The following is a 21,760-nucleotide window of genomic DNA, read 5'->3' as shown; positions in this document are numbered from 1 at the left end:
CCTAAGTAAAGGATCTGGGTACTTCAGGTGTTCACCTGCCCTTTAGCTGCTGTCCGCAGTCTGTTGTCTCTGTAACAATCACCTGTTACAATAAAGCAATGGCATTTTGAATATCTTGGCGGGCGCATGCGCAAACCGGCACAGAGCCTCAGCTAGCTTCTCGCTTCGTTCAGTGAATTTAGACTCTGAGCTTTTAGCTGACTGTTAAAAACAGTTATTGTTTAACAGAAAGTCTTTTCCACCGAGAGGGATTAGAGTGACCGAGGCGTGAAAGAATATGCCCAAAAATAAAGGTAAGGACCCCGGAGGAAGACGTTAATGTTGTTAATTGTGTTCGCGCCGTGAAGACACGCAGTGAAAACGTGACACCGACCGGCTAAAGCTAGTTAGCATCACGGATTATTGTCCTTTACGCGTCCGTCAGCTGGATCTGCGTGTTTCTTACTCACTCAGGATGAGTTTGGATGAGTTAAAGATGAAGTTTAGGCCAGATGAAGTTGTTAAACACGGTGTGCCTGCTAGCCAGCTAGCTAAGACACCGCACTGTAACGGCAGGGTAAGTCCGTTGGTTGTTAGCTAACACGGCTAACTAGCTAGTTGATAGTTAAACCCCACCCGGTCTGGCCCCGTGACATCTGCGGCTTTATTCCAATAAAGTTAACCCAGGGTAATTCAGGTAGCTTGATAAAGGGATTTTAAACTCATCTGAGGATTTGATTTGAGCGTCTTAAAAAAGTAAAGTTACTAGAATGTCACTTAGAGTAGCGTGCTAGCAAGCTAACGTCAGTGTAAACCTTAGCTGACGTTACTGTTCTTGTCCTTATCTTCTTCTTCTTCTTCTTTCCGGTCATGTACAGAGCGGCTGACACGAGCTTTTAAATGATTATTAATGTAATCAATAAGCGTTTACAGACAGATCATCAGTGGAGGACGTGTGTCAACTAGACATTGTCACGACGGGAAGTGTAGACTAAACAGGAACCGAGAGGTGACCGTTAACTCTGTGAATTATAGATCACACAAACATTAGTTTTCTGAAAATTCTGGTCTCTGTTTACAGGTAAGGGAGGAAAGAATCGGCGACGTGGAAAGAACGAGAATGAGTCCGAGAAGAGGGAGCTGGTGTTCAAAGAGGATGGACAAGGTGAGTCCTGGTCCAGGCTGGTGGGCCACTGTGTGTCTTTTCAAAGGGGACCTTAGTGTTTAGTTACACAACCTTTAAAAGGCAAATTAGGGACATCAGAATAAACTTGTGTTTGTATTTATAGGCAAACAGGAGTACCTGTAGTAACTCTGGTCACCATATGTTAACTTTATTCCTGTTGTTAGTGGATATGAGAAGAAACCAGACAGAACCTCTGGTGTTTATTTTACATTGGGGAAAAGCTTAAATGCTCAGTCAGTCAACATGAAATTAATTTGGAACCATTTTGATAATTAATTCAAAATTTAATCATCAGTTTAAAATAAAAAAGGGCAGACAAAGTCACCGGATCCAGCTAGGGCTGTGCGAGATGACGATAAAATTTCATATCCTTCGATGTTGATATTTATCAGGATAAATTTCTTTCAAGTTTAAAGGCTGATTTTTGCTCCGGAGGGAAATTTTAAAGAACCAGACGATTAATTGTGGTTTTAAACTTTTCGTTATGGTCAGAACAAACAGTGGATCATTTTACAAATCTGAATTAGAACATTAAAAACATCACTGAGAAATTGTCAGTAAATATGCAGGAAAATTTAGTAAAATCTTTTTTTCCCGTCAGTTTTCCTCAACAAAATAATAGAATTTTCAATAGAAATATTGCGTATTTGTTCATAATTCAAATGAATATTGCGATAATTATCATTTTTGTTTTATTGCACAGCCTAGTTTCAGCTTTTCAAATATAGATATGTTCTGGTTCAGCTCTGAATCTGAGAACATCTCTTGTATGATATTTCAGCACTTCATGAATCAGCCTGTTTGAAGAAGAGTTCACAATTTGAAAGAGCCTCTTAATTTCTCATTTATGGGGCCAAGCTAAAAAAAAACACAACCCGCAAACTCGGTTATCTACCAGAAAGGATGCAGAGGAAAGAACTGATAACTCAAACAATCTGCACCATATATACAGCTCACGTTTGAGGACATATAACCTCGGCTATGAAAGGTTTTCTGACACACAAGAGTCTGGCTGGATGTTGTTTCAGCCTGCAGTCAGTGTGTACTGAGCTTCGACTGCAGAGCTCAGCGCTGCCAAAATTCCTGCTGGTGTTGAAGTGAGCTCAGTGTGCGGAGGAGGCTTTTACTGGCTTAAAGAAGTCTTTCAAGTAGTGAAGGTGTAGCATACTTACTGCAAACAGTCTTGTTTGGAGCAGATGTAATATTGTGTTAACTACTGAACCTCCTTAAAATATGTATAATTGTATCATATTTTCTGCAAATGTTTGTAAAGTCACTTATTTGTAAATTGAAGAAATGAGAAGACCTCTGACTACAAATTGAGTTTAGTCAAAACAATTGGGCTTTTCTCAGTGAGCAGCATCGATGTCGTGTAAATTAATACCACAAACAAAATAGTGTCCAGGTTCTGTTCCCACTTGTTTTATATAAAAGCTCTACTTCTTGTTCTTTGCTGGCCCTTTTTTGTACAACCAACGCAGCAGAACCTTCCTATTGAGACAGCAGCGATGACGAGGCGTCTTCTTCTGTTTCCATCCGTTAGCTATTATGTTGCCAGAGTCACAGAAAAAGTTGGTAGAAGTCGTCGGACACTGTAGCTTTCACCAGTGGAATTAGTGTTTTTAGAAATGAATTTTATTCCTGTAAAGCAGAGGTCCCCAGTTCTGCTTGTCAGTGACATTACTAGATGACAGTTTAAACAATGACCTACTCAATAAATGTCCTCGAACACCACTGCTCATTTTTCCTGAAGCTTAATACGTCTTATATTATACTACATACACAGAAACAGCTACATATTTAAGGCATGGTTGCAATAATGAACACAGCAGGAAAGCCTGTTAATTATACAGATGTATGTTATTTCCTGTATTTGTGATCTCTTTTGAACAGTTTTTGTATCTGTAAAACTCTCATCCTCCACGTGATGTCTTGGCACCTGCTCGTATTGTTGGTAAAACTGTCTCAGGTTAATGTAAACGTCCCGATGTCTGATTTTGTGTGCTACGTTGGACTAACAACCCTCTGCCCGCCCTCGTGTTTCTTCCAGAATACGCTCAGGTGATCAAAATGCTGGGGAACGGACGTCTGGAGGCCATGTGCTTTGATGGCACCAAGCGGCTTTGCCACATCAGAGGAAAACTCCGGAAAAAGGTAGGAACGTCCTGACCGTCCTCTCGCACCTTTGCGTACACAGGAAACCCCCTGACGTAATGCTGAATCGGCGTGTTCTCAATGGTCAGTCAGCCGCCGTTGATGTGGCAGTGTGCACTCAGTTGACCTTGTGTGTGTGTGAGGGTCACAAAGTGCAGTATGCTGCTGTATGACACGGGGTAATCTCTGCTCTGTTTGGTTTCCCTCTAGGTTTGGATCAACACGTCAGACATCATCCTGGTCGGACTGAGAGATTACCAGGTGTGTTGTCGCTCGCACGTGATCCAGATAAGACCGTTAAACGCTGACCGACCCCTCACTCTGAGGTCACGGCGCCGCTTTTGCTGCCTTCAGAAATATAAGCAGCAACTCTTTTAGAGATCTTTTTTTTTTTTGTGCTCTGAATTGGAAGAAGCAACCGTTACTGACAGACGCCTGAAATTATAAATCAGGTTTATATATATATATAAGGGACAAGGCAACTATCTATTTTTGTTTTTTATCGTTGCAGATACAAAAGGTCCTACAGGAGGATATTTGGTCCTGTTTTTACCTGTTAATCTCTAAAATCAAACGGTTTCTGTCTGGTGCTGACCGGGAAAGAACTTTATTCATTCCTCCGTTTCATTCTGCCTGAGTTGGTACAAAAGCAGCCCATAATCCTTCTTATTTTAATATCTCTCCCATGGTTACAACAGATTTAATTGGCTGCCAGTTTTATTTCTGACTTACCAAAAGGCCACATGCTTTGGTGGACAACAAAGCTCTAATAAGCATAGATATATATAGATAGCCACTATGGCTTACCTGCAAACACTCACTTTTAAAATCGGCTTTTAATAAAACTGCATTATTTTATAAATTCTGGATTAGATTATTTTCATTGTATTTTTTTATTTTTCAAATTTTATATTGTTTCACAAACTAGCAGCTATGTACAAACCAGCTGTTTTCTAACGTTAACGTAGCTATCCTTTTAGCTAGGCAGTGTTGGGCAGATTTGTGCAGCGGTGTTAATGATACTAACCCTCCACTTTACAGACGGGTCTGTTGTCAATGTGTTTGTGGTTCACTGGCACAAATAAATCAATATATGGGAAACACTGGATTAGTTGTTTGGGCTATAAAATGTCGAACAGTGTTTCCCAAAGCTCAAGATGACGTCCTCAAATGTCTTTTGTCCACAACACACAGATGTTCAGTTTACTGTCACAGAGAAGGAAATAAACCAGAAAATATTCACATTTAAGAAGCTGGAATCAAAATTTTTCTTAACCGATTAATCAGTTTAAATCATTTATCCAAGAAGCTGGCCATTTATTTAATAACTTTTGATTAATCATTGCAGCACTACATACAGGTTCTGTATTCGTCTCTGTCACTAAAACACTCGGAAGTGTGAACTAAACACTTAAACACCGTCTCATAGCTCAACTTCTGTTTCAGGACAACAAAGCTGACGTCATCCTGAAGTATAACGCAGACGAGGCTCGCAGTTTGAAAGCCTACGGAGAGCTGCCAGAGCACGGTGAGTTAAACCGCACACGTCACGCCAACAGCACCGCAGACTGAACGTCACTGTAGTGAAACAAGGGCAGTTTATTTACAGTGAACGCTGTTTATTCAGCTCGCACAGGTGAGACTGTGGCGTTTCCTTCAGTCCAAACCTCCGTGATCGTTGTTTGGAAACGAGCAGCTTTATTCTTCAGTGATGGTGGAATCGGTGAAATAATGTCTTTACACAGCCGACGTCCTCACATTCCTGACCATTATTACAACCTTTCATGCAGTATTTAACTTTCTTTTTACTTTCAGATCATCTCAGTGTAGTAGAAACAGCGTTTGTCTGATTCGTGAACATGTTTTAGTATTTTTTTTTTTTTTTTTTTTTGTCTTACACTTTTTTTTCTTCTCGCAGCCAAAATCAACGAGACAGACACCTTCGGGCCCGGAGACGACGAAGACATCCAGTTCGACGACATTGGCGATGATGATGAGGACATTGATGATGTAAGCTGCTTTTTATTCTCTTATCAACTTTTACCTCCTGAGTTCAGTTCATGGAAGCAGGGCTCGCTATCTTTTTTTTTGAATATCATTGCCAGTACATCAAGAACTTAAAAGTGTTTTACTTTCATAAATGTACTTTCGAAATAAGCCAAAATCTTTACCTAAATCAACTGTGGTCTAAAATCCACATCTTCTTTTTATTTAAGTATATGTTATAAAATGATTTAAACAAGATTTTATTATTTTAATATGCTGTGCTACAGACACATTTCATCAGGATTTTATTGATACTCTTTTTTTATATATATAAAGGGCTAATCGATATGCAAAAACATTGCAGTTATTTTGACACATTGAGTCATGATTCCTGTGGGGGTGGTAATCTTTGCGAGTGATTTTCACTGAAAATAAATATATAAGAATGAAGTGATTCTGGGGTTCTGTGCCAAGCATGTTCCTTAGATCTGGAGAATAATTTGTAGGCCAGGCGTTCATGCTTCGTCTATAAATGGATGTTGTGACACATTTGACGTCCTTTTATCCAAAAAATTGCAGCTCCTGTGGTTCTGATAATATAATCATCTTTATTGACAAGCAGGTTTACACATACAAGGAATTTGCACTGGTAATTTTGGTGCGTAACAATAAACATAGTCCCTCCAGGATTTCGCAGACCTTTTTGTGATTGTTGCAGTCGAACATGCCTGATTTTATACATAAACCAGCTTACCTTGATTCTTTTTAGTGCAACAGCCTGTGTGACAACATACAGACATGTTTCCATCCAATTGTCATGCGAATTAAAAAAAAACAAATGTAAATGCGGAGTATGTGCGTTTCCATCAGCTGGTTTGAAGCGAATAAACCAGCAAGTGTAGTTACGTCAGTAGTTGACGTTACACATGGCTGTAATAAACAAAACGTATGGGTTCCAAACCAGAAACAAAACCAGTCGCATGAATCTGATGGCCATTGATCTTAGAAAAATGGAGAGAGGTTCTCAGAAATGTGTTTCAAGCGGGCAAATTGCTACCAGCCATGTCCCCGCATGTTATGGGAATATCTGGTAAGACGCAGACAGCGGAAACAGCTGACCAGACGTGAGTTACACGTTCGCTACGTCAGCTCTTATTCAGCCAAAGTGTTTTGAAACAGTTTTGGCGTTTTTTTTCATTAGCAGTACCAGCTCTACTCGACTCGGTTTGGTCGTGCTTCGTTTTCCATTGCAGATAGTGTAGCTGGTCGTCATAGCGAGGCCACACACAACTGCCGCAACGTAATTTTCAATACGACCCACAGCTGTCTCTTGATTTAAATTAAAACGTTTCCACATAACTCAGAATGTAAAGACAGATAAGCGGTATGAAAACCTTCCAGCTGTGTTTTCCTCTGCCGTTGTTGCTTCAGAGGTCTGTGTGACGGCGGGAGCAGAGGGCTCTCTGAGCGGGCGGCTGGCCGGCCTTGCGAGCTCTCCCTCGCCGCCACTTGCGGAGCTCCTCAACTTTTCCCCAATGGAAAACCAAACAAAGGCGAATCGAGCTGGTACTCTGCAGTGGAAAAAGGGGCTTTTCACTACAGACGGACGGCTCTCAAATCCGCTTGTTTGTAACAATTGGCTGTTAGCCGAGCTAGCGCGATGAGCTTGTCAGACACAGCAGTGGTGGATGAGAGACCGCGGACAGAGCAGATGAAAGCTGTGCTTGTTGAACAGGTGTATTGGTGTAATTATTGGTTTTATTTCATTTACTTAAGTAAGGATTATACTTTTCGACAGTCCCGTTTTTTATGAAGCATATTTGAGGCTTTAGAGTGAGCGTAGTCGTCATCATCAACTGGAGTAATCTTCATCACTTCACCCGGTTCACTTCTCCACCGCGGCCTTTCTGCTCTGCTTTGTCTGACTTTGCTGTGTGTGGAGGAGCTCAGCCCCGACCATTGACCGTATATAAAGATGGACGACATGACGGCTCCCAGGAAAGTGATCCAAAACATCTCGACCGCGCCCTGCATGTTTGTGGAAGGGACATGGGCCCAAACGTGGTTCTGCCTCTCATCAGGCTGACGTTTGTTTGTCATTAGTTATTTGATGCTATAAAAAGGGGGGTTTGACGTCATGATTGACAGCTGAGCCCTGCCGTCTGTGTGGGCGGGACTTCAATACCATGGCTCCAATCCCGATCATTACTGCACAGCCTCAAAGTGACGTCACCAGCGTCCTGTATGGCTTAATTTATGTACAGTGTGAGGAAGTCTGTGGGACCGGGCAAAGGGTTTTGGTCCCCTAATCATGCTCAAATAATTAGTCTATTCATCTTTTATTAATTGTTTTGATCATTGAATGCAATAATTTTCCTTCAAAGCACAACATGATTTGTTAAAAAGGCAGAAAGAAAGTTTAAATAATTCTGTTTTCTCTCTTTTCCAGATCTAAAGATGTGCGACAAGAGAGGGGAAGCTGGGATTTTACTCGAGATGAACAGATACGCCGCACCAATAATGATTATTTTTTATTAAGATCAGCCTATGCCAATCCAATACAGTTTATTAATATACAGTGTTTCAATTTGTTAGTTTTTTTTCAACCATCAGTAGACGTCTGTGTTTTTTGGAGAACTCTAAGTGCATTTCAAGGTGAAAAAAAAAAAAAAAAACATCAATACTTTCAGTTTATTGTGAACATGAATGATGCCGCTTTAGCGAGACTCTCATGTCTCACTCGTAGCATCTGGAGGGCGAAGCAGCAGGCTGCCAGACAGTTTGCTCGCAGTTGGATTGGAGGCTGATCACCAGCATCACATCTAGGGTGAATATCTGGAGCACCGCTTAGATTTTCACCTATTTTTTTTGCTTCTAACATCAACAGAATGGCAAATTTGCCATCTCATTCAGAGGTTTTCTTTCTTCATTTTAAATTCTTTCTGTATTTTGGTGTAAAGGAACTCTCGCTTGATTATTTAGAGGCTCTGGCCGACACCATGACTGCAAAATATCTCTCACCGCGTCCTCTTTTTAACAAGAAATGTATTTATATTGATTTCACGCTACGTGGAATCTGAAGTACAGAATCTCTGGATTCACTAATAAAAAAGATAAACCATTTTGTTTTTTTGTTTTCATTTGGCGGTCGTGTGTTATTGTAGCCTGCGAGACAGTTTATAAAGTTTTCTGACAGTTTAAAAGCTGTTTTATTAATAACAGAAGAAAGATAACACTTGAGTATGCCTCTGTATCCTTTTTGTTTACGTCATATAACAGTGAACTCGTTCGGGGTTGAACCATGCCTCCCCTGACATTTAAGAAGACTCAAAATGTATTTTTCTATAGTTTCCCTTATTTGTGTTTCCGTCTGTTTTTGTTTCCATGTTCTGTTTGAACTCTTGGCTGCTCGCTCTGTGGCTTCATCTCACGGTGAAGCTTCGGCCCGGTCGGCCTCTCTGTCTCATGCTAGACCGGCGGTTCCCAAATCTTTCAGACTGTAATACCTCAGATCAGCTCAGAGCACACGTTCTCTGACCCTCTACGAAATCTAATAAGTGATATATATAGTACTTTATGCTCCCCCACCCCCCTCCTCTGGAAACTCCACGTGTTTTCCCTGAGGAGGCCTAGCACCTCAGTTTGGGAACCACTGCTCTAGACCACATGGGACCTGTTGCTGCTGTTGCTGTAACTCTGACTTAATAAAAAAAAATGTACCATGATGTTTGAAGGCTGGGTTTCCAATAAAGATCTTAACTCCACTGACCTGGCATAGTGATTTTTGAGCGCCACACGCACTTCCTGCGCCGGTCTGAAGGTGGCGAGTTTGAGTTTAAAGTAGAAGGAGCTCAGAAGGAGACAGACATTTAGGAGCAGGAGTCTGCAGTTAATCCAGGGTCACTCTGTATCTGATCTCTGACCCGTCTGCTGTGTTTGTGTTTTGACTTTATTATCATATGTTGTCTGGTTTTCTTTCCCAAAACATGCGCGTGTCCTGGATTCTCCCAACACAAGACCTTGAAAGTTCTTGACAAGCAGGAAAAATTGCAGGTCTTACAAAAACTTTTATTATCTTCGTTGTTTGTTTTTTTTTAAATGCTAAATCTGCTGAGAAATTAACCCAAAATATTGTAATTCAGCTCTTTAAAAGTTTTTTATTAGACCCACTTTCTTTCTAATCACTGAATTATTTTTACGAAGGTTGCAAACACCTTCAGACTTTAAATGTTTAATCAAAAGATTGCGTCTTTGTCTTCATTTGTGTGTCCAATTTAAGGCCAGTATAAACTGAATATTATGTTGATGTTCATTATGGCTACATTTAAAACGTTGCTTTAAGGAAGATGCATTGACAATATAAAATATAATGGGCGGGAATAAGACTACTGCAGCAGACATAACCTCAAACCGTTATGTCGTTAAAATCAGTTGGAAAACCTTCTGTGTTGTCATGGCCACAAAACTGATTAAACAATTCTTGGATAATTATATGTTCTTTTTCTGTGACCTTTGGTCGAGCTGACAGGTTAGCTGTTAAAAAAAAAAAACTGGCATCTCTTGAAAACTGTGTAGGTGCCAAATATTGGTATCAATTGTACAGTGAGTTGTGGTATATGGAAGTATTTACATTTATCTGACGCTTTTGTCCAAAGCGACTTACAATTGCTATACAGTCACTGAGTGTCTTGCTCAGGGACACAATGGTGGCTCACAGTGGGAATCGAACCAAAGGCAAGCATCTTATCTATGCGCCATCACCACCCAAGTAATAGTAGATGTACTCAGATCCTTTCCTATAAAGGTATAAAGTACTAATATCACAGTGTGGAAATACTTTTTTACAAGAAAAAGTCCTCTATTCAAACAAAAGTACTAGCATGAAAACAAATTATAAAAAGTAAAAGTACTCATGCAGAATGACCCATTTGAGAACAATATATTATATTATTGGATTCTAATTATTGATGCATATCACTTTAATGTTGCTGCTTACTGTGGGGCAGCTTGTGAATTTAGGATCAACAAAATATAATCATTATCTATAATAGGCTACATCATTTATTTCATGTTTGTGTTAATAATATGAATCTGCAAAGTAACCTGAGATATTAATGTAGTGGAGTGAAAAGTACAGAGTTTTGCTCTGAGATGTTGGGGAGCAGAAGTATAAAGTAACAGAAAATGTACCTCAAAATTGGGTAGGTGAAAGTACAGTAGGCTTCTTGAGTAAATGTACTTTCACCAAAGTCAACTGTCAATGTACATTTTCATAGTATAAATATAAATAAACACATTTTTATTGCAGATGAATATATTCTGCCTAATTAAGGTGTACTGGACTGGATTTTTGTTTTTACAGATTCAGTCTGTGGTCATGACTGTTCTCATTTAATACAGTTATCATTAGTAACTCGTCGTTTTTTATAGAGCTGACTCGGCACACCTGCGCGCGTGCGAGCAGCACTGACCCATATTGCACGTCCAGAGCAGCCAGCCTCACTTTGACACAAGTATGACGTAATGGCGCCGCTGGGGCTCGCTTGTGCCCGGCACGTGCGCTTTCTGAGCCAAGACGCTGCACAAGCGGTGAGACACGTGAGAGGAAGAGACACGACAATTAGGCCTTCGCATTTAATGAAGCTGTTTATTTTTCATTGTATCTTTACTCGACAGTCGCTTTTGGTCTTTTCGCCGAGATGTTGTGCAGCATCACTACCTGGTTGCTAGGCGACGCATAAGGCGTTTTTTTTCTCCCGGCGCATTAATATGTAAATTAGCCAACTGTGAAGCGGCCACAGGTTAAAGAGCCAACGTGTATAAATGAATGCGAGGACACATTCATTTATTTCTTCAAACGTAAATGACTTTTAATCACTCTAATAATATTGTTTCTTCCCTCCTGTATGTTATCTCTTGAGGTATGTGAGTATGAAAGCATAGACCCAAATGTTGATTCTTTTGTGCCTTTTAATTTTACTTTAAAATGGCTACACTAATATTGGCCGTGATACAGTTTTATCTGAGCGCACAGTGAACACAAAGTCATAGCTGCAACATATAGTGCTCAGATATCTGGATGCCCCCCCCCCCCTCATCTCCTCCTCTCCTCCTCGCCTCCTCGCCTCGCAACCTCCCTGCATCGTGTTTTCTTCCATCTCCTCCTGAGTCATTGTGTTTGCACCGGCGCTCCTGTTTTTCACCGGGTTTCTGGATCCTGTCAGGTCTCTGCTGAACATTTTCGACGACCTTTGAAATGACCGAAGTGGCTTCAAGCCGCCCTGAGATGACAGGTAAGGAAAATATGCGCTCGATTATCCATTTAGGTTATTCCCAGTAGCCTAAATGTCTAAGACTGGCTGTTTAATCCTCTTGCACACACAGATGTATCGGCTACACCTAATTTGCAACGAGATGCATCAGCCCTAACTACCAAAATAAGTGTTAATATATGAGTTTTAAGTTGTTGCTAAGACTGAAATAATGACTTTACCTTTAAAGAGGCAGCCAGGTTCACCACATATTAAGACTTCTTGATGTCATGCTATGCTTTGCACTTAATATTTTAAAGAATAATGTCACCAATAAAATGGTTGAGGTAGGTTTGTAGCAATGCACACAGACTGATGACTGTTACTGCCACATTATCAGCATAGTTTCACATGTAAGACTGATATGTAGCCTTTGAAAAACCTATTGCAGTGTAGGAATTTATATTTATATAAATCTGTAATACATGTCAGAATATATAAATACATTCATTTGCTGCGTTTCATATAGCCTTTCTGAATCATTAAGAAATTGGGGATGTGTGGTCAGTAAATTTTATAGACCTGCAGTATATTCTTAACGTTGGCATATGTGTTCCATTGCATCCCTGTTTTCTGACTGACAGGCTGATAAATGTTTTTAGGGATGCGCCTTAAATCATAAATCTGTTCCTTTAGAGATTGATTGCAGCAGCTTCTTATCAGCATGGTGATCTTATATCACATGCCTCAACTGAAAGAGGCTGTTATGCCTTTAAAACACGTAATTCTGCAGATTTTATTTATTTATTTATTTAATTATTTAGTTATTTATTTTTTGCACGTGATGTCATCTTGAGTGAAGACAAGCAGATCTGGGACACTAGGGTATTTGCATGTATTTGCATATCTAATAACTGTGTGTTTACGTGCTGAGAGGACTCTTGTGTGTGTGTGAGCAGACGCTGGTCGATAGTTGTCCTCTGGCAGCCTTCATGTCAGGGTGACAGATTAAGAATTGAAAACATAACAGGAAGAAGGTTACTTTCAGGGCTCCTACACTGACACCTGACCCCACAGGTGATGCGGTGACTGACAGGAGATTTATTGCACTTGGGAGTATACATGATTGTGTTGGAGTCCCATCCATCCTGACAGACGCAGGCAGGGGTCACGTTCACCACTTCAGCTTTATGTTTTTGGCCGGTGAAGCGTGAATCACGTCTGACTGTTCTCTCCAAAACACAGCGCTGGCGCCGCCTCCTGCACCGCTGATGTCCAATAGGAATGCGTCTCCTGCTCGATCACCATCCAGCCACAGCAGCCCTCCAGGTGAACTTCAGATCACACACTTTAATGTGCTTCTATTGTCTTAATAATCCAGCGCAGAGCACACTGAAAATATATCAGTATCAAGTGGCCAAGCTGCATGTATCTCTGGCTCCACGTCTATTAATAATCTTCTCTTATATTTGTATATATAATACATGTTTCTGTCACAATGTTTTCATGTTTTATAACCTGGAAATACTTCTTATTTCAGTGTATTATGTATCGTTAAAATAACCAATGAACTTGTACTTAAACTCAAGTCTGAGGTACTTGTACTTTACTTGAGTCTTTTCTTTTCATGCCACTTTCTTCTCCACCACATCTCAAGGCAAATAATTATTTGACACCTTTAGTAACCTCATCCTGAAAACCATGGATCTCCAAATGTGGTGAATGCTTGTGATAAACTGAAGGATAAAGAGTTCCTTTATGTGTTGAGGAAATCCTCCTCCTCCTTCAGCTAACTCAACTAGTTAAACCCTTGTTTGATCAGAGGGTAAATGCTTTGTTGCAAAACTGAAAACAGACTGTTATAGATATATATAGTACAATTGCTATACATGTCAGAGGTGGAGCAACTACGGGTTAAGTGTCTTTCTCAGGGACACATGGATGCATATGTGTCATTTGAACTAGGGACGCTGGGGACACCGCGACCCTGTATGCAGGATAAGCGGTTGACGATGGATGGATGGATGGATGGATGGACGCTGGGGACATGTCCCCAGCACCTTTTGAAAGCATTTGCTAAAAGTTTTCAGAAAATTTGCTTGCAACAAGAAATGTTAAATAGCAAATAAAAATCCCATGAGAAAGGTTTACTTGCACAATATGAATACATGAATAAAATGCAATGTAAACATTATGTTTCCCTTCATATAAATAAAGACATTTCCACCATAAATTGGTGCAAAAAATGTCACTAGACTGAAGTAAATTAAGAGTTCAATGCTCAAAATCTTCTGGGGGAGGACCCCCAGACCCACCAATCAAATAGCCTATTTTATCAATGAATATTTCTTCTAAATAGCATTGGAGCACTATCTTGTCTTGCGACTCCAATATTGTGTCACATCTTGTGGGTTAAGTGTTTTGTCACACCCCTAATATGAGCCCTTAAATGTCCCCACCACTTTTCAACACAAAGTGACGCCCCTGAGTTGAGGTAACAGTGTGAATTGAACCCGGGACTCCCATGCGAAAGGCATAGGTCTTAGCTACTTCACCCCAGAGATGATTACCTCTTACAGGACAGCATTGTTGTAGATTGAACTACCTAACAGGATATGAAGGCATGAACTCAACCTTCGACATCAGTAAAATGCTACATACACATTAATATTTATCCAGAAACACTTTACTGATCTATGAGGGGAAATTCCAAACATTAAAGTCTGTTGACTGGCAGTGGTGGGATTTGAACCCACGCCTCCAGAGAGACTGGAGCCTAAATCCAGCGCCTTAGACCACTCGGCCACACTACCTGACAATAACAATGAAGTACAGACTGGAAACTAGCATGAGTACTTTTACTTCAAGCTTATAACACATACTTTTTTTTAAATAAGGTTTTGAAAGCAGGACTTTACTAGTAGTGTAGTATTTTCACAGTGTTGTAATATCACTTTTACTTAGGTAAAGAGTTTGAATACTTCTTCCACCACTGAAAGCACCCCTGAAAATAAAACATATGTACAACTTGCAGGCAGCTGAATAAATTTCTTAATTATTCTTTCACCTGTCTCAAGGCTCTCGGCTGAATTTAGCAAAAGAGCGACGGGAGGACAGAGAGAAGACACAAGGTATGAGTAACTGTCCAGCTGGTGGAGCTCTGCGTGCTGTGTCCTGTTCATCTGTCGCTGACGTGTGTGTATGTGTGTGTGTGTGCTCGCTTGTGACGGCGGAGGTATTCAGATCCTTTACTGTAGTGAAAATGTCAGTACCTCAGTGAATAAAATACTCAATAACCAAAGTCCTACATTTAAATATTAACTTGAGAAAAAGTGTACCTCAAATATAAAAACTCATTGTTGGGCGTCGAGTTGAGCGAGTTCTGCCAGCTGCTGTTTTCAAAGAATGAAATGTCAACCTGAACAAGTGTCTGTAGTTTTACTGCAGACACCCTGACCTGCTTGATGTAGTTTCTCTCGGCCCTTTAACTTAAAATAACCGCTCAACTGTGAGGAGTCTTGGTGTTGTATTGGATAGTGCGTTTAAATTTGATAAACAGATACCCGCCTCTATTAGATCCTGCTTTTTCCAGTTGAGAACTATAGCCAAGGTAAAGGCCTATCTCCCTCCTAAAGATATAGAGAGGGTGATTAATGCCTTTATAACTTGATTATTGCAACTCCTTTTATGTGGGCTTAGACTAGTCATCTATTCAGCACCTGCAGTTAGTCCAAAATGCTGCTGCCGCCTCCTGACAGGAAAGAGGAAGAGGGACCACATCACACCTGTGCTGCTCTCCCTCCTCTGGCTTCCTGCTCATTACAAGATTGATTTTAAAATCTTACTTTTAACATTTAAATGCCTTAATGGACTGGCTCCATTGTACTTAACAAAGCTTCTTCATGTTCATACTCCAGCTAGAGTGCTGACATCCGCCAATCTCCTCCTCCTGGATGGACCCAGAAGCACACTTAAAACCAACGAGGCGATCGAGCCTTTAGTGTAGCTGCCGCTAACCTGTGGAACAACCTGCCAGTCCAGATCAGAACCGCCTCCACTCTCGAACGTTTTAAATCACTGTTAAAATCTCTTTTCTTTGTCATTTCCTTCGATTTAAGTCTGTTATTATTCCTGGCAATTTTAATATCACTATATATCTTATACTGTATATTATAATGTTTTATTGCATTACTTTTACTGTGTAAGTAGTGTCTTGTTGTTGTATTTTAACCTGTGAAGCACCTTGGTCAACCTTGGTTGTTTTAAGTGTGCTATATAAATAAAATTGATATTGATACTGATTTTCAGGCTTTCAGGTCAGTTAAAGAAGGAAAGGAAGCACAGAAGGAACAAAGACATAAAGAAAGAAAGAAATATAACTAAAAAAGGAAGGAAAAAAAAGAAACGTTCTCTAACTTTCTCCAGGTAATGTCTTGGATAAGAGTGAAAAACATGATCTCATCAAAGATAAACCTGAATATGTTTTTTGGTAATTTCTAAAAGTTAATGTGCTTAGCTGTTTTTCAGAGAACCTGAAAAGTCAACATAGAGAAGGCCAATTTATACTTCTGTGTCGAATCTACACCGTAGATACGCAGTAGCCTACATGTAGCCTGATGCACACCTTCCCAAAAATGTAACTACATGTTGTGGCGACGCAGACCAAGAACTGTGATTGATTCGCCTCCAATTCCTTTTGTCTTTACTGCGTTTTAGTATTTTCACCCTAAAGTAGCTGCTGTTCAACATTAATCAGCTTCATTTACATTACATTTTACTCTTTTGGTTTCAGAGTGGTGAGTTATTAATCTGTAATAAAAGTATCTTTCATCCATAAAGTTTTAACTGAGCTCTGTCTCTACATCACAGGAACAACTTTATGTCCACTGACTGCCTGGAGGGTAGCTGGTGTTTGGAAGGGAGAGGAGAGCTGTGTGCTGCAGCTCACTGTTTTTACACCGGTGTTTTTGAGGGCGTGTCGGTGTAGCCGCTTGGCGAGCGTTATATGAGATGCATTTAGCTTTCATCCCACGTCACAGGGATGAAAGGGAAGCGGTTGGACTACAAACGAGCTGTTTTCAGGAAGTTCTGAGCAGAGTTTTCTGTGGGAGATGGGAACTCCCTTTGTGCTGGACTTTGGGCTTTTTCAATACAAACCTATTACATGCACAAAATAGATAAATAACTCAATAAAGGAGAGGAGGCCAAAAAGCATAATACCACCTCTTTAAAGTATCAAAAGTAAAAGTACTCGCTATGCAAAATGACCCCTTTAATAGTGTTCTGTTATGGAGCCTTCAATGTCCCGAAGACACACAGTTAACATTGTGTGCAAGACAAAACAAAATGTTTAGGGACTCTCCTGCTGGTTTTACTGTGAGGCATTTTACAACTTTATTATTCTTAGAAGTACATCATAACCTCACATAAATCACAGCAGAGCTTTGTACAACTCCGACCTGAGCAGCTCTAATCAGCAACACAACTGAAAACACCTGTGATGGTATGAGGGGCCTTTAATCTATAACAACACATCGTGGTCAATACGTTGGTCATATGTTCTGCATATAGAATCAAAGTAACTATAAATGTGGTGGAGTAAAAGTATAAAGCAGCATAAGATGGATAAAGTATAAGAAGCTCACAATTGTACTTCTGTACAGTCCTGGATTAAATGTGCTCCTCTGGCGCTTGTGTGTGTTCAGAGATGTCGGAGGTGCTGCAGGATAAGGAGCGTCGTGCGCAGCAGCAGCTGGAGCGCTGCGCCGAGGAGCGAGGGAGGAAGATGGAGGAGCAGAGGAGGAAGGAGCAGCAGCGCAGGGCAGCAGCCGAGGAGAAGAGACGGCAGCAGCAGGAGGTGGAGAAGGTCAGAGGTCACAGCACACTGTCATCCGCTGACTTTATATTTTTGCAGTTAAATATTCAAACTGTAGAGTCCAGAAGCTGTTTGGTTGTTTGGTTGTCTTAATTGTTTTACAGAGTCTCTTCAACACTATAAACCATAAAAGCTGGACAAGAGGTATAAAATTAACCAAATGCTATACTGATCTAAGAATAATTAAACTAGAAACAATGAACAAGTGTCACAACTTTGTTTTTTTGGCCATTTTCAGTGACACGATACAATTAAAATATATTGAGATTCAAAACCCAGACACGTTTGTTAAAGCTCACAAATCCAATTCCAATAACTTGCTTACTAATTTCTAAATGAAATTAATGATATTAGACTGAATATAATATAATATAATATAGAAATTAGATTGATTGATAGACTTCATCTGCACGTTTGAAGTCGTTTTTGCTTCCTGTTGCCACATTTTGTGTTATTAGGAGGCTTATTTGAATGTTTTTGCACAGTCAGCAGTAAAGAAATATCACACTATTAACATAAATGTGTTTAAGATATCAAAAAATATACTGTGTGTGTGTATATATATAGAAATCTTAAATCAAAAACTTAAACACAACATAATTTTGGTACAATACAACTGACGGTAGAGAAAGAAAAGTGAATTATCACTCCTAAAACAAGTTGCCAACTCGGAAATGAACCAAAATAGATATTAATAAATTAGTTAAACCCTTTTAAAAATCCGTTTTAGTCCCTTTTGTCCGACCAGCACTCCCTGGATGACTTTTGGTCTAATTTTTCGCTGTGATGAAAATCACCATTCATCGCTCTCTCTATTTTTTCTCTCTATGCCACTGAATTAACGATGTCGATCCATAACCCAGTCAGTGCATTTCCAGCAGTTGTTCGGCCGAACTACAGTTTGAGGGAACAGCAAGTAATTAATTCCGAAGCTTTAATGACTTTGTGTCAGCTGACCAATTGTGCGCATTCAACTGAAGCACGTTTGGCTGGTTTTCTGCGTCAGTACACGGCCACTGAATTAATTTTATATCCCGGGAGACACCGACGTAGCTGCAGTGGGAACGTGCTGTGAATGGTGTGTTCTCAAACCCATCTTGCCCATTCCTCGTTGCCACAACAGATAGACATCCTGGTATATATATATATATATATATATATATATATATATATATATATATAAAAAGATTACAACAATACAAATAGATAACCTACCTCAGCCAATGTTTCAAACAGGATCCTGAACTCTACCTTGAATTTAAAACATATTCTCATTTTAAAGATCTAGTTGTTAATGGATGGGGGGTGTTATAGTACACAGTGTGAACTGCAGCCCGTTAGCAGAGCAGAGGCTTCAGGATGCGTTCATGTACACTATTGAGTGTTTATGCGCGTACTATTTCAAACGTGAGCCTGTGCAGACAGCTGGATAGACTAAAATAGAAGCTAGTCTTTTCCATCAGATGCACGTGAGACGTAGTCCCGGCGTCAGAGAGGATTTGGTGGGTTATGAGATTGTTCATGGTTAGGGGCTGTTTCTCACCACTCTGCGTGAGTCATGAGTGGGCATCACTTGGCTGAGAAGAACCACTGACTCGTAATATTAGAATCCGTTTTAAAGTCCAGCATGAATTATCAGCTGTGTGATAACCCTTTCAGCTCCACCTTCGGTATGAATTATTAGTGCCTGTTGAAATGCTAAGCAGCACAGAAAGGGTTAACAAGCCCAGAGTCCACAGGGAGTTCACCACTCAGAGGGGTGGGGGGGTTCATGGTCTCTATTGATTTAAGGCTTCTGTTTGCATCACCCCAACCCCACCACCTCCACACACTCATATGCATAACGTAATGACATAATGATTGGCCAGTCTCATGGGGCGATGACATCACTGTCAGCGTATCATGTGCCATTTACTGGAACAGACGGTCAATGCTGGCAGTGCTGCGATAAGCACATATTTCACCTCTGAAAAGGAAATGACATATACAGAAATCAATGAGCTTTAGAGAAAAGGACAGAAAAAAGGTATCATTTAGAATTATTTTTTTTATTGTACGTGTTTACTGTACTGAAGCTTTTTCATAAAACTACTTTAGTTTGTTTGCCCTATGTGACGTGTTTAAATAATTTGTTTTGCCTGATTAACAGTCTGAAACACAAACACATTCAATATACAAAGATGCGAAAAATGGAAAAGAAGCAACTCCTCTGGAGGAACCAGATAATATTTGGCATCGAACAGTTAATCCATTATCAAAATTACTAAAGATTAATATTCTGTCGGTCTGTTATGAAGTAGCTAAGACAACATGTACTCCTTTTACTGCAGTATTCTACTCTGCGTACTTGTATAGTGATACTTAGATCGGTATTTTCCTTATCAATTAATCAATTAATTGTTTTTAAAAACATGTAAATCTAAATTTCTCAGACCTGAAATTAATTAATTAATTAACATGACAAAGAAACACAGCAAACCCTCACACTGGAGAAGCAGCAACAAGACTGTTCAACATTTTTGCTTTGAAAAGGACTAAAACAATTAATTGATTATCAAAGTAGTAGGTTGATCAACTAATGGATTTATCTTTCAGCTCTAGATTATGGTTTTGTGGTTGTTGTAGTCCAAAATAATTACATTTACAGCAGTTTTTTCCCCATGTAAAACTTCTTCTATACACTTTTGCAAAAGAATTGCAGCAAAATTTAAAATGTAATCTCCTTTAGGTTGTTGATCATATTTGCTTTGGGATTGTTCAGGGTAATTAGCTGAATATTAGGCGTAGTGGTCAACTCTAGTTGTCCGACAGCTCACCTGGTTCCTGGTTTTTAAATGTTTTATTGTGTCAGTTTAGTAATGCGTGTGGTGTCTCTTAATACTGCAGTGTGACAGGCTTTTAATCTTTACAGGTTGCTTTATTTTACTTTATGACAAGGCACTGCAGACATAACACTGCCACATTTGCTTAGTAACTAATCTTATTATGATTCTCCTCCCTGATGTAATAATATATTTTTTAAAAAGGGAATAAATAAGGCGCTGACCCCTGAAGGGGACTAGCTATGCTGTACTCTATTATACTTAACCATATACATTATTATTCCATCCTATATCCAGCTCAGACTGCTCATCCATCCTGCTTCTTCTTTGATCTATCTGCAGTTTATCTCTCTCCACTTCTACCATTCCCCGCCTCATCTTACTGCTGTCTCTTTTTTAATCCCTCTTCTTGACTCTGAGCTCCTCCTCCCGTCGTCTCTCCTCCCTCCTGCAGTTTGTGCGTGACTCTGCATGCACCTTCAGCAAACCCCCCACGACAACGCTGAGGTGGGGCATTTCCATCCTTTATATATAGACAGTATGCTGGAGCAGTGTATCAGCTTTATGTTGTGTAACTGCTGTCTGCTCAGTAACACCGCCACATTAACCGAGACGTTATTGGTTGTAAATAGAAAGCTAAAGATAGAAAGACAAACAACAAAAGAGAAACAGAGAGTTGCATCTTAATTTCTCTTTTTTGGCTTTTGCTGCAATAAAATAACGTCACATCACAGCTAGCAATCAGTACAGATGAGCTAATAATAAACTAATCAAGATATAAACAAATAATACATATAAATCTAAGTATAAATAATTGTGCTCTATATAATAAAATGAATGTATCACAAAATATATAGCTTAAATATGTCAAAAAGAAGAAGAGTACAGATTTCTAAAATAAAGACCAATATACATACTAGACAGCCTGTGTGCTGAAATGTGTTGGTGGTGGATGAGTTTATATGTATTAAATTCTCCATTTTAATGTTTGGAAATGGATTTTTCTGCCACATCCAAGTGAAAAAAAAAGAAGAGGCTCACTTTGAATGCCATTGTCTTCAGCACAGCTATGCATTACAGATTTATAAACACAGGTGAATAACTTAAAGGTAATTGACATTGCGCAGATATTTACATAGTGATCAATCAACATCCAGCACTGAAACAAAACAAAGGTGGACGTTGGGTATCTGCAGGTCTTTCAAAACATTACATTAAATCAAAATTTTTAAAAAGCCAATAGAAGCTATTCAAAAGTCAAAACCATTAAATGCTTTCTCTTCCCGGCTGTAATTTTAGTTACAAAATGTTTTTGTGTCTGATTGCAGTTACACACTTACTAAGTAAAAGATTCTTGTGACAGTGGATTGTGCTGCTAATGATTGTTTTCATTATGGATTCATCTGATGATTACTTTTTCAATTAATCGAGTGATTGTTTGTAAAAAATTCAGAAAATTGGGAGAAATTTGTCACAATTAACTACTAAAATTGAATATACTAAAATT

At 39.6% G+C, this 21,760-nt stretch overlaps 2 protein-coding genes and 1 non-coding gene across 3 annotated transcripts in view; 2 read left to right on the top strand and 1 right to left on the bottom strand.

Annotated features, from left to right (window-relative positions):
- Positions 1–119: 119 nt before the first annotated feature.
- eif1axb (eukaryotic translation initiation factor 1A X-linked b) lies at positions 120–9,069 on the top strand. Its single transcript, XM_046043968.1, has 7 exons — positions 120–293; positions 1,061–1,144; positions 3,216–3,319; positions 3,530–3,580; positions 4,766–4,847; positions 5,238–5,329; positions 7,755–9,069. Exons 1-7 carry the CDS (start codon positions 278–280, stop codon positions 7,758–7,760), a joined length of 435 nt encoding a protein of 144 aa, XP_045899924.1. The 5' UTR covers positions 120–277; the 3' UTR covers positions 7,761–9,069.
- Positions 9,070–10,771: 1,702 nt separating this feature from the next.
- Positions 10,772–21,760, top strand: part of map7d2b (MAP7 domain containing 2b) — a 31,393-nt gene continuing 20,404 nt past the window's right edge. The window contains exons 1-4 of the mRNA XM_046043994.1: positions 10,772–11,598; positions 12,802–12,885; positions 14,634–14,687; positions 17,262–17,422. Of these exons, the coding sequence (XP_045899950.1) occupies positions 11,562–11,598; positions 12,802–12,885; positions 14,634–14,687; positions 17,262–17,422 (336 nt within the window). The 5' untranslated portion in view covers positions 10,772–11,561. The remainder of the gene's footprint in view (positions 11,599–12,801; positions 12,886–14,633; positions 14,688–17,261; positions 17,423–21,760) is intronic.
- Positions 14,288–14,369, bottom strand: trnal-uag. The gene has a single exon. It is a non-coding gene; the product is annotated as a tRNA-Leu (tRNA).

Source organism: Micropterus dolomieu, linkage group LG01, assembly GCF_021292245.1.
Source record: "Micropterus dolomieu isolate WLL.071019.BEF.003 ecotype Adirondacks linkage group LG01, ASM2129224v1, whole genome shotgun sequence".
NCBI classification, from domain to species: domain Eukaryota; kingdom Metazoa; phylum Chordata; class Actinopteri; order Centrarchiformes; family Centrarchidae; genus Micropterus; species Micropterus dolomieu.
This window is presented reverse-complemented; position numbering and strand designations above follow the sequence as displayed.